Source organism: Leptopilina heterotoma, unplaced genomic scaffold (assembly GCF_015476425.1).
Source record: "Leptopilina heterotoma isolate Lh14 unplaced genomic scaffold, ASM1547642v1 Lhet_218, whole genome shotgun sequence".
Classification (NCBI taxonomy): Eukaryota; Metazoa; Arthropoda; class Insecta; order Hymenoptera; family Figitidae; genus Leptopilina; species Leptopilina heterotoma.
Window position 1 is genome coordinate 554,366 of NW_025110935.1, and position 14,378 is coordinate 568,743.

General features: G+C 23.4%; 1 protein-coding gene across 3 annotated transcripts in view; it reads left to right on the top strand.

Moving 5' to 3' along the window:
• The window catches only part of LOC122501885 (basement membrane-specific heparan sulfate proteoglycan core protein-like), a 428,837-nt gene extending 414,819 nt beyond the window's left edge, over positions 1–14,018 (top strand). For all 3 annotated transcript variants that reach the window (XM_043611648.1, XM_043611649.1, XM_043611650.1), the window contains one exon: positions 11,505–14,018. In XM_043611648.1, coding sequence (XP_043467583.1) covers positions 11,505–11,605 — 101 coding nt within the window. In that variant the 3' untranslated portion in view covers positions 11,606–14,018. The remainder of the gene's footprint in view (positions 1–11,504) is intronic.
• The last annotated feature ends 360 nt before the right edge of the window (positions 14,019–14,378 follow it).

Sequence of the window (14,378 nt, forward strand, 5' to 3'; positions counted from 1 at the left end):
GTGAGTAATTTTTTTCCCCTGAAAATTCAGTTATTATTATTATTAATAATAATTCTTTGCAACTATTCAATTATTTTTACAAATAATAAAATTCATCGCAGGAATTCAATCATTTTTAATACAATTTTACAGAAATTGCTCAAAAAATGTAAATATTCATAAAAATTTAATTTCAATTTCTCAAAAAAATCGTATTTTTTAAATTCTTTGGAAGAATTCAATTATTTACAAAAATATTAGAATTTTTCACAGGAATTCAATTATTTTCAAATATTTTAATAAAATTGTTCGAAGGAAATCAATTATTTTAAATACAATTTTAATTAAATTTTTTTGAAATAATTCAATTATTTTTTTAGATTTTAATAAAATTCTTCAGAAAAATTCAATTATTCACATATAAATAATTCTTCAAAAGAATTCAATTATTAAAGATAAATAACAAAATTATTCCCAAAAATTCAATTATTTTGAGGCATTTTAAAAAAATCTTTGCAAAATTCAATTATTTTCATAAATAACAATATTCATTAGAAGAATTCAAGTATTTTTAAAAGTAATAAATTTTTTTTTTTTGAAATTCAATTTTTAAGAATTCTAATAAAATCGTTCGCAAGAATTCAATTTTATTATTTTCATAAATAAGAAAATGATTTTTAGAAATTCAATTATTTAAAAAAAAAATGTAATAAAATGCCACACAAACATTCAATTATTCTCAAAAATTTTAATAGAATTCTTTGTAAAATTTAATTATTTGTAAAAACTTTTTGCAATTCAATGATTTTCAGTCTCTACTATTTTTATAAAATTTCCAAACAGAATTCAAATATTTAAAAACTTTTTTGTAAAAATCTTCGTAAGAATTTAATTATTTTCACGAATAATAAAAATTTCTTTTTAATTCAATTATTTAAATTAGAATTTGCATAAAATTAGTCGAAAGAAATCAATTATTTAAAAATTTTTATAAAATTCTTCACAAGAATTAAATTATTTTTATAAATATTTAAATTCTTTCATGAATAATAAAATTCGTTGTAGAAATTCAATTTATTAGCAGGATAAAAAAGAAGTAAATATTTTTGATGAAAATTAGGAAAAAGTCAAGAAAATGAAATACAGAATGAAATTTTTGTCAGTTTTGTAAAGTGTCTAAAACTAGTTTTTTTTTGTCGTCAAGTTTATTTTTTTGATAAATACTATTTTTGCTACTTTTTCAGTTTGAATGCTACTTTTTAAAATTAATTATCAAGTGCGAAGTCTAAAAGAATTAATTCTAAAATAAATACATAATAATGCGATTGGCCTATATTTGTATATTTATATTTTTAATTTATTTATTATACACTTGCTTTATAAATTAATTTGTTAATTTAAATTTTATATTTAATTTATTGAACTTTACAAGAGACATAATTTAACAGAGAATTTTTGATCCTCGGAAGGCGTGTATTATGACTGGATTTTTGTTAGTTTTTTCACTCTTTTCAAATAATTTGAAAAGACCTTTAATTTTTCCACATCCTGCAGATTTATCACCTGAGTATTTATAAAAATATCGAGGTCGGAAAATTCTATTGGTACCCTGTAAAAATATATTATTCTCTGTTATTCGTCTTCAAGTTAAAAATCGAGAAATAAAAGTTTTTTTATAGTATTAATTTATCAATAATATTTAAATTTATATACAACATTCAGTATATTAAAAATCTACCTTTTTAATCGGACAACTTTTGGCATTTGATAAGATATTCAAAAAATACGTTTGACAAACTTCCTCAAAGCTACCCCTTTTTGCCAGATTGCACAAATTTGCTGAGCTTGCACGTAATGTTTTATTTTGTGAAAGATAAGTAAATTCATAAGTTGTCTGAAAATATTTTGTTTTAAATTTAATTAAGTTATTAAAATATTCGCATACAAAAAATATATAAATTATTCGATTCAAGTAAATATTAATTTGATACAGTGAAGAAACGATTTTTCAGAGAAATTTTTCTTAGAAACGATTTTTAATTGAAATTTAGAAATTAAGAATTAGTTGTATTCTCAAAAAATGTGTAAATAAAAAATTATTGTTTTGATTTTACTTACTCTGAAAGCATTATTTTTTGATGAAACATCTTTATTCCAAGTAATGTTTGTTGTTGAATTATCTGATTTTACAGTGATAATTGAACTATTTTTTCTTTTAACAACATATCCCTTTGTTATATCATAAGTATTTGATCTACTGCCTTTAAAAGAGATAATATTTAATAAAAATTTTCTACTAATTTTATAATTAATTATAATAAATTTTTACAAAACAAATAAAAAATAAAACAAATTATACATATATTTATTTTTTGATGGGATATATTTCTATTTATTAATATTTTCAATGGAGATTTTTTCCAATTTATTCGGAATTTAATTCTTCTAATATGAATTCTAAAAGTTTTAATTCATATTGTAAATATGAATTTTTATTTCAATATTGTAAATTTGATAATAATAAATTAAATATTTTACCAGTCCAAAAGCAATAAAAGCGAAAAATACGCATAAAATTTTGTACATTTTTAAATTTTTATGTCGACTGTTATAAATTTTTCACAAATAGAATAATATGCATGAACATTTTGCTTCTTTATATAAGTTTTAAAACTGGAAGGTTTTTACTATCTACTTACTCGTTTGTATCCAATTAAATTTAAAATATTTTTTTTTATGGAAGGAACATTTTTTAATATTTTATCATTTTTATTTATTTATTTCAATCTTAAACGGCTTTTGTTAATGAAACTAGTAAACATTTTTACTAATTTAAATTTAGAGAGTAGATATAACTAGAAAAATGTATAGAAAGTTTATTCCAAAATAGTTGTTTGATAACACAGGCCGACAAAATTTCATCAATTGCATGTTGCCTAAAATGTTATTGCTGATTCTTATAGGATTTTGTCCGTAGAATCCAAATTTGACCTTGAAAATATTGGATTGGCTCTAGTTTTCAAGCAACTTACGTTTCAATACGCAAAATACGCATTTTTGGCATTTTTTGAATAAATGTAAAACCAAATACCGAAACAGTAAATTTGTCCGCATAGGACCAAATTAAAGCTTAAATACTACATATAAATCTGCTACGAAATATAAGAATTAAAAATTTCGGACTAATTTTTAAAAATAGTTTACACCTTTATGATAAAAATGACAATTAAAAAAAAATTCTCCATATTGAATGCGCCATTTTGAATATTAAAATCTGAATACAGATTTCTAAGCAGCGACTACAAATACCCCCGGAGAGACTAATTTTTACTTAATTTGTCTTACCTGGTGAAAAGTAATGTTATTTTCAATACGTTTATGAAACAGCGTATGTTCCATTGGACATTAAAGGTTAAAGCGTATATAAATTAAATTTTTTGTTTTTGGATATTAAAGAGCAGTATTTAAGCTGTAATTTGGTCCTATGCGGACAGATTTACTGTTTCGATATTTGGTTTTACATTCATTCAAAATATGCCAAAAATGCGTAATTTGCGTATTGGAACGCAAATTGCTTGAAAAATAGAGCCAATCCAATATTTTCAAGGTCAAATTCGGATTCTACGGACAAAATCCTATAAGAATTGGCTTTCATTGGTTGGGCAACAAAATTTTGTTGGCCTGTGGGAAAATATTATGTTGAATATTATTATTGTATTTTAAATACTATTATTAAATGTGTAAAACATAAAATAGTTTATTGCAGGTAAAAATTAAATTTTGTAATAAAGTAATTTTTTTTTATTTTATATGTAAATTTTTATACACTTTTTGCTAAACGATAATTTTCTTATTCTGTTCACAATTTTTAATTTATTTCTGAAATTTGAGAAATGCGAAATGTGCTGATGATCAGAAGCATGGGAATTTTTTTTCTTATCTTCTCGTGAAAAATATGTCCATTTCCAAATTTTCTCGCTGATAAATTGAATTTTAACGATGGAACGATAAATTAGGAGTTTCTTTTAAAGCTGTCGTTGCCAGAAAATCACTTTTAACTTTTTCTCCATAAGAACAAGTTTTCGATAAAACAATCGTTAAGTTTTATATATATATATATATATACAAAAAAAGAGGAGTGCAGAAGCGGTTTCATGAAATTTTCAAATTTTTTTCTTATCTAGAAATTTCTTTTGAACCACAATCATGAAAAAAAAAGGTTTGAATTTAATAAAGTGAGTTTCATTCTTTAATTTTAGAAAACAAAATGTTTTTAGGTTTTTTTACATAAAGAATTGAGTGACATTTAAAAATGTTTGCTTATTTTTTTATGTAATTAAACAAATAAATGATATTAACATTTTTTTTTATTTAAAAAAAAGTATTGCAACTTAAAAGAAAAAGATGACGTTATTTGTAAAATTTAGATCTTCCGTTTGCATATATACCGAAGAGAAAATTTAACAACCAGTGATGGTTCCTCTGGTGATCTGTATTAAACCTGGACTTTTGTTAGATTTTTCACTCTTTTTAAATAATTTGAAAACCGCTTTATATTTTCCACAGCCTCCAGATTGATTAATTGAGAAATGTATAAGAAAAATGTAAAAAAAAATGTATTGGTGAAATTTAGTTCTTCCTCTGCATTTATCGAAGACAAAATTTAACAGCCAGTGATGATTCCTTTGGTCATCTTTATTAAACATGGACTTTTGTTAGATTTGTCACTCTTATCAAACAATTTGAAAACTGCTTTATATTTTCCACAACCTCCAGATTTATTAACCCCTTGGCTGTCAACGAGATTTCCACTGTTTGGGCCAAAAGTGTGTTGAAAAAAATTTTAATGGATTTTTATGAAACTTGGTACCCTAAGGTTTCTGGGGTCGCTGATTACGAATCTGACATCAGTTTTTCGAAATTCAAAATGGCGGATCCAAGATGGCGGAATTTTTCCAAAATTCGTCGAATTTGCTTGAAACTTGTTACTCGGGGGTTTCAAGGGTCGCTGATTACGAATCTAACATTAGTTTTTCAAAATTCAAAATGGCGGATCCAATATGGCGGACAACGAAATAAAAAATTGATCAGATTGGCTTGAAACTGAATACTAGGGGGTTATTAGGGTCGCTAATAACGAATCTGAAATCAGTTTTTCAAAATTCAAAATATCTGGTTCAATATGGCGGAAATTTTTTTAAAATTTATTGAATTTGTTTGAAACTAGTTAATCTGACATCAGTGTGATAATTGTTGGTGAAATCAAATTTCGATAAATACCCTGAAAAACTAATGTCAGATTCGTAATCAGCGACCCCAGAAACCTTAGGGTACCAAGTTTCTTAAAAATCCATTAAAATTTTTTTCAACACACTTTTGGCCCAAACAATGGAAATCTCGTTGACAGCCAAGGGGTTAATAGAATATATTTAATAAAATTTTAAGTTATATAAAATCTTACTTGTCCAAAAGCAACAAAAATAAGAAGTAATGAGATAATTTTATACATTTTTTTAACGTTGACAGTTATAAAATATTCATCAATATAGTGTACATGAATATTTTGCTCGTTATATATACGTTGTAAAACAGGAAATTTTACACTATCTCTATACGTGTTTTTATCAAATAAAATTTGAAAATGTTTTACAGTGAAAAACAATATTTTTTAATTGCAGTTTAAAAGAATTATCAGAAAATGTCATTCCGTCCTCTATTTAATACCTTTTAACTTTATTTTCAAATCTGCTTCAAACTTTTGCACGCAATAATTAATTTTAAATCTTTTTTAGTAATATTATAATCGAAAAAAAATTAAACAAATATTATTTAATTTAAAAAAGGCTCAAAAATGCACTGTTTTAATTTTTTTTTTTAATCCAAAAAGTAAGTGCTATAAATAATTGATAGATTTTTTCTCATTCAAATATACCTTTCATTCCAAGAAAGTTATTTTTCCTACACTTTATTTAGTTGAAGAAAATTTTCTTTCTAAAGTGCATTACAGGTAAATATTTTCCTAGAAATAAAAAAAAATGACAAAGAAACTATTTTGTTGAATTAAAAAAAAAAATTTTTGTTTGTACTTTCTGAAGATCAATATCTTATACGTATTATATAAAGTATATAGAGAAAAAGAAAATCGTTGAAAACAAGATTTGAAAAAGAATTCCAACGATTCGTAACCTTTTTCCCATTTTCTAAGAGTAGAGAAAAAGAGTAGAATGTGAAAAGAAAAGAGATCTTGTTGAAAATAAAGTATAGATTGTTTATTTACTCGTTTTTTTGTACCGTAATTTTCGATAGTAATTCCTATAATAATGAAAACAAGTGCGCTTGTAGACTATAATAATAAATTTTCTAAGTAATGAAGTAAAGAAGTATCGAAAATAATCCCACCCCTGTTATAAAATTGTTGAAAAAAAAAAATAAAAACAATTGAATTTTTTTTCTACATTTCTATTTCTTTTATTTGGTGTATAATATATTTTCGCTGTTCTTTTATTTTCTTTTTTTTCTTCTGTTTTTTTTTCTTTTTCATGTCGTAAAACAGTAGCGCTTGCTCACATGCATGTATTTCATCGAAACAAAAGGACCGAATATTGCGGAAAGAGTGAATTATTTTGACAACTTGTTGGAACATAATTATTATAACAAATCCCACTCTATCTTCTGCCTACCTGAGTCAAATGAAAATTAATGCAGCGCAGTTCGTCTGCATAATTAATTTACAGCTATAGGGCTCACAGCCACATTTGCCATCGACGTTATTTCAAACAGCTGATTACCTGCAGAATTGACCGCAAATTTCAATTATTTCCCGATAAACCCCTGCACACGCCCGGTTATTTCAGCGTGCACAACGTTGAATCTGTGAGCATTAACACGATTACGAATTGCCTCGTGCCATTTTTCGATAACGGTCACGTAAACGAGAGCATAATAGTATTTTCAATTTAATCGTAAATTGCGGCAGTTACTCGCAACTTGTCCTTTTTTTTCCCCCAAAAATACGCCAAAATACTCTCGTGTTTATCATTATTATTTATTACGCAACTTTTTCTTTGTCGATGCCAAAGAAAATCTCTACGAGATAACTTACATCCAAATATAACAAAACGACTTTCTATAAGTTTCTAATTTTCAAAATATTTGTCGATGTTTGTCAATTTTCCACTACTGTCAAGACTTTTAATTCATATTTTAATTATTATTATTATTATTATTATTATTATTATTATTATTATTATTATAAATATTAAAATTATTATTATTAATTCGAATAAGTTATTAATTTTATTTAAATATTAGTCCGAGAAGTATTTTTCCCTTGTTTTTCACTTTCTTGTTTCGATTAATTTTAAATTTCCCACCAGAATGTTCGAGTAACCTTACTAGGAATAATATAATTAAATTAACATAAATTATCTAATTGTTAATAGAAATCTAATTGTTGATAACAATTTAATTGTTAGTAACAATATGATTGTTTATAATAATTTAATTGTTAGTAACAATTTAATTGTTAGTAGCACTTTAATTGTTAATAGAAATCTAATTGTTTATAACAATTTAATTGTTAGTAACAATATGATTGTTTATAATAATTTAATTGTTAGTAACAATTTAATTGTTAGTAGCACTTTAATTGTTAATAGAAATCTAATTGTTTATAATAATTTAATTGTTAGTAGCACTTTAATTGTTAATAGAAATCTAATTGTTTATAATAATTTAATTGTTAGTAGCACTTTAATTGTTAATAGAAATCTAATTGTTTATAATAATTTAATTGTTAGTAGCATTTTAATTGTTAATAGAAATCTAATTGTTTATAATAATTTAATTGTTAGTAACAATATGATTGATTTGTTTATAAAAAATTAACTATAAGTGTAAATTGTAATATTAACAACAATTATAACAAATATTGTAAACATTTTTAATTATTTAACGATAGACATTTATAACCCTTCATAATTAATTATCATAAAGATTATAATATTAACAACAAATATTATAAACATTTATAATTATTCAGCCATAAACATTTATTATTAATTATTTTAATAAAAATTGTAATAATATCAATTAATTAAAAATATCATTTTTGGACAATCATGATACATTTTTTTCGAACAGTGAAGGTGTTAAATAATTTAAATTTCAAATTAAAATAATTCATTTAGTAAGTTAAAATAATTAATTAAATTAAACTAATTAATTATACCAAATAAATACAAACATAAGCAATATTAATGTAATTATTAAATATTAACTCTATTATTTTGATTGTTTTTAATTTCGCTAATTATTTAGTATTTTTATTATTTTTCAGTATTTATTTAGTATTATTAGTTTTTCTTTAGTTAGTGTTTATTTAGTATTTTATTTGAATTTTGAATTTTATTTAATCCAGGATTTTTTTCAAATTAAATTTCTACTCAATTTTAGAATTTATTTTCATTGGAATAACATTTAAATATATTTTTAATGCAATTGAGTGTTTTGCGTTTAATTTTAATTCGTTTAATATAATTTATTTTCGTTTCAATCTCACTGTAATCACTTTTTAACTTGTATTGGCTACTAATTAGTTAAAATTCAATTTATTTTTTTTATTACTATTTTAAAAAATTTGGAAATTCAAATAAAACAAATAAAATAAATTTTTAGGCGAATTTGTTTATAAAATAAAAGAGAAAGATTATTATTATTATTATTATTAATTATTAATATTATATATAATGTTAATAAATTTTGATTTGTCTGACAAAATTTTCATTTTTTATAGAAAAAAAATTGAAAGAAAATTTGCATAATTTCTCTTTCTTAATGCCAATTTTTTAACATTATTCAAAGTTTTCATTAAAAATTAAGAAAAAGATTTGCTGATTTTCTATTTTCTAAATATATTTATAAACTATACTTTATTTCAAATTAGGCATAAAAATACTAAAAATTGTCTAAAAACAATAATAATAACTTTAATTTTGACAAATTAAAATTAAATAATAGAAGCTATACAAATTTTTTAACTATCTTTTTAAATAAATATACTTGAGATTTATATTAAAAAATGGCGCTGAAGAAATAGAAATTGTGCAAATTTTATTTATTTTTTCTTCTTTTAAAAAAAAACAAAATCGTACAATTTTTTTTAATTCATTTCCAAAAAAAAATTATAATTCCGTTAAAAATTTTGACTAAGAACAGAAATTACACAAAGTTTTTTTCTTTTTCAAAAAGGAAAACTTAATTTTATATATAAAAATTGTAATTATGAAATAGGAATTATGCAAATTTTTTTCAGTTATTTCTAAAACGAAAATATCTTTCAAAAAATTTATAATTTCGCTAATATTTAAAATTGTGATTACAGAACGGAAATTACACAAATTTTTTTTATAAAAAAAACTAAAAAATATTTCTATGAAAAATATTATAATTTTGTTAATAAAAATAATGGAAATCACACAAATTTTTCTTAAAAAAAAAATAAAAAATTTTTTAATAAAAAATTATGATTGACAAATCAACATTATGAAAATTTCTTACCTTCATTTTATAAAAGTCTATTAAAATTTTCAATTATATTTTCAATTAAGAATTGTGATTGACAAATAGAAAAACTTTATAATTTCGATCTGTCAAACAAAGTATTAAAATAAAAAAAAAAATTAAACAAATACTCAAACTAAATTTAAACTGCGGACAAAATGAATGAATGAAAGACAGAATAATTAGATTATTGTAGTTAATTATTATAATAAATAGTTATAATTAGGACCAGTTTCACTAATATCGATTAAAAGTTATTCAATTAATAAATTTTCAATCAACCAATCATGAGCCGTTAAACTGGCTTTAATCATTGATTAACTTTTAATTGAGATTGGTGGAATTAGCCCTTAATATAATTATTGTTAATTAATAATTATTAATTAACTATAATAATAAATTAAAGGAACTATAATAATAGTTAATAGTTAATTAATAATTAATAATTAATTTAATATTTAAATTCAAAATTTGTAAATGAGAATTAAAACTTATACTATCCTCATCAGAGATTAAAAAATATTTTAATAATTTGTACATAAAATTATTATTCTGTCAAAAAAAGTTAAATACCTACATTTTAAAAAAATGACAAATAGAATAAGTAGATGAGGGAAAGAGAAGAAATAAAAAATGATTTTTGTGAAAATTTAAAGAAAGCAGGAGTTATATTCAAAAACTCACCAGGTGTAATTCGGGAGTAAAATTGACGATGATTTACGTTTGGAATGGGGTAGATATATATATAATATGCAATGTTGTTCGTCTGACAAGACACTTTTCTCTTCTCATGAATTTTCCAAACACAAGTTCCATGGAACGTCCTCGTATCTCATAACATAAAATTATAAAACAGTGACCTGACACTTAGTAGATGTTTTATCACGTGCATCATAAACTCTGATAGTTTCAACACTTTAACACACAAGTTTCATAAAACTGATAGACATTTTGATACTGTTCATAAAATCATTATACGATCTGAATTTCTTAATGTTCGACCTCAAGGAACGTGTTCTCATTCATTACACGTGATAATAATTCAATTTCATGCATTATTCACTCAATTAATTAAAAAAACTTTTTTCTTTTAATAAAGTAGTCGATATTTTTTTTCTTATTTTCTAAATTGTCGTCCTTGAAATTTCTATTTTTCATTGTTCATATAATAAAAAATTATAATAATAAAATGCTTTTTTATCTCTAAAGTGTTGTAAGGCAAATGCTATTAAATCTACATGCACATTATTCTACTTTACGTCTTAAAAAAAATAATAATTATTAAATTTTGTAACTCATTTATTTTCTTTGAAATTTTTCCCCACTAGACAAATTTATTATATTTTCTTCCAAAGAAATAAATAAAATTACAATATTAATGTCAATTAAATTTTACAAGAAGGGCTCTCTTTCTCCCCCTAAATGAAACTTTAAGAATTTAAAGCTTTTATTTAAATTAAATTCTACCGCACATATATAACACACCCACTTTTCTTTATTGTTCCAATTTAATTTCTCGCAATATGCAGAGAAAAAATGTGCGCATTTATGGAAATAAGTTGCTGGATTTTATGAAATTTTACATGTGAAATGCGAGTCGCGCGAGAACATTAAAAAGTATTTATTCTTTCCTGAAAAAATTTCCAACAATTTTTTTTTTTTTTTTCATTTTTTTTATAAGTCATTAAAAAGTTAACAGCAAATGAAAAAATATGACAAATTTCTGTCTTTTTTTGCACGATAATACATCAAAAAAAAAAAAATAAAATAAAAGGAAATAAAAATTGAATGAATAAATATAGAAAAAAAATTTTAGAGTTATTCGGAAAGAAAGAAAAAAATAACAGTGTGCGACTCTCTCGTATGTGTATTTGTAACGGGGAAATTTTATTAGAGTAATAATTCATCTTTAATGGCTCGAATGTCTATTGGGAATTATTAATGGTGCCATTTTGTGATTACAGGTGAGCATCCAGCAGCAATGCAGCATGGCGGTAGTTGTGGTGTGGCTCCAACAATCCTTCTAGCAACTTTAACCCTCTTAGTGGCAAATTTACTGAGGTGAGCAGTCTCCCTGCGATAATACGCAAATTCCAAGAAAGTTACCTAATTATATATATTTACAAAGAAAAGTTGAAAAAATCTTCAAGTTTTTCTAAAATAAAATCGAATTTCAAATTTTCAACATCAAAAATTTAAAGATATGGACTTAAAAAAAAGTGGTTGGATAAAAAACACTCTCGAAATCAGTGACAAATCTGTGTGAGTAAAACTGAACTATAAGTGTTGATATCAACGAAATTCCCAAACGTGGATTCTCACTTTATTTAAATTACAAATTATAGTAAAATTTACAGTCGAGAATCCCTGAAAAAAAAATTTGTACAGGTATGAGTGTAAAATTACCTAAGGTGATCGATTTGAAAATTTTAGCATTAAGAAAAATACTTTTTGTAAGAAAACCTGTTATATTATTTCACAAACACTAAAATGTAAATTTAACACGATTTTAGCAAAAAAAAAAGAATTTTTTGACTGTTTTAAAAAGAGTTGTAGAAAAAAGATAGAATATTGACGAGAAAAAAAAATTGTTGAATATTTTTTAGTATAAATTTTTGTTACTATTATAATTACGTAATATACACGGAAAAAGCCTACATCCGTAAGTTTCTCTAAAATAACAAAGGAATTAATTTGAAACAACTAAAAATTTTTTTCCGTGTGTAATAATTAATTATATAATTCTATGATAATAATTATTATAGTCAGTGATGTTCACTGATTTATTATTATTAATTGTTTTTGTTTTAAAAATATTGTTTCTGTTGAGTGTGGATATAAATATATTCTCTGAAATGTGACTACGTCGTATATCACGAAGTGTTAATAAAAAAAAAAGAAAAAAAATGGGTGTGAGAAACGAGCTCTTACACCTTTCGCCAGAGCATGATAATACTCGTAGGTAAAATTTTAAGATTATTGAATCTTTGTACATAAAGAATATCACAACTAATGAGCCTCATGTACAGAATTATAAATATATATTATTCAATGGCTCAAGAGAAATGAAAACAAAAAAAGTTCTATAGACGAAAAAAACGTGGAAAAAAAATCAACTTCAAGCGAAACGCTTTAACATTTTAAGTCTGTTTAAATTTAATATAATTTATACATATAAATATATTTATAAATATATATAAAATATAAATTAATGTACAGAAAACAAAAAAGAAACACTGTTCTGTTCCAAGTGGTAAAGAGATTTTATTTAATAAATAAATAATAATTCTGAATTTGTTGATAATTTCGAATATTTTCGACAGTAAATCAAGTTGATAGAAAGAGACAGATAGAGGTCGTAACGTCCCCTCGTTTCGTCTTTGTTTCTCAGCGCATGCGCGTCACGAGAAGCGACTGCGCTTGCGCCTCTCTCATTGGTGGAAAATAGTGGCGCAAGCGCACGCGTCGCTAGAGAGAGAAAAAAGAGGGGACGTTAAGTACACTGTCTCTTTCTATCTACCTGACGCTTCCACCAATTCCTACCGTCGTTCTTTATATTTACATCTCAATATTTTAGAACAAAAAAATTTTTCTCTTCAAATTTTTGCCTTAAAAAATTTACAGTTTCAAGCTCGATGACTTAAAAGAGAAAAAAGTAAACGTAAAATATTTCCAATTCTTTTTCGAATGAAAAACAGAAAGAAAAACTTTGCTTCACTCCAATAGTGATATTTCATTAAATTGCGATGACAAATTTTTTTTAATCAAGCACTGATTGTAAATAGAAAATAGAAACAAAATTAAATAATAAAAATGTCACAAAACACTATATTACCAGTTTGAACAAAACAGTGTTCTTAAAAAAAAAAAAAAAAAATCAGACTGTATAAAATCAAACCGAAAATTGTGTTCTTATCTCCTATAATTTTAAATTCGTCAATAAAAAAATTTTTTAATACGCGCTCCAAGATTCATTATAAAATCTTATCAAAAGAAAAATTAATTTCACCCAAAGAAAGATGAATCTCAGAAAACGAATCTCAAAAAAGAAATAAAATGAATCTCACGAAGAAAAAAAAATGTAATCGAATGTTTATAATCATTACTCTGTTGGACATAAAGAGAGACGTCGTGTTAAATAATAAATTGTTATCATTTTCAAATCAAAGTTCGCAAATATTAAAATTTTTTAATTTTTAGATTAATTGAAAATCATCGTATAAATATTAAAATATTGATAATTATTATTATGTTCGTTCCAAGTGCTCCATATGTCCATCAAAGTGGTGAACGTAACTGATTATCATACAGTTATAGAACGGAAATTGGATTGCATTTGTAAATAATATTCATAATCGATAACGTACCATAATGTAGAGATGAGTTTTATGAAATGAAATAAAAGAGAGAGAGAAAGTGTGAGAGCGAAAGAGAGTGAGAGAAAAAGTATTGTAAAAATAATCTATTGACGTAAATACTGTTTAAATATATGTATCGATTATAAAAAATTTCTTCTTTTATTATTTACACGTATTCTGTTCTGTAAAATTAAATTCCCCTATTGATTACTAAATACCTGTCAATTATTTGTTTATTTGTTATTTTTTAATTTTTACAAATCGCTACAACAAAAATTATACTTCATAGCAATGAATTAATTACATTTTTTTGCTCGAGGTTATTATTATTGGAATAGGAAAAAAATGCAGAGCAATATAATTTTACTTCATTTATAATTAATATACATTAATTAATATAATAAAATTATTGGTAAAATTTCAATTATTTAAAAAAATTTTCCACAATTCGATCATTTTCAATATCTATTATTTTAATAA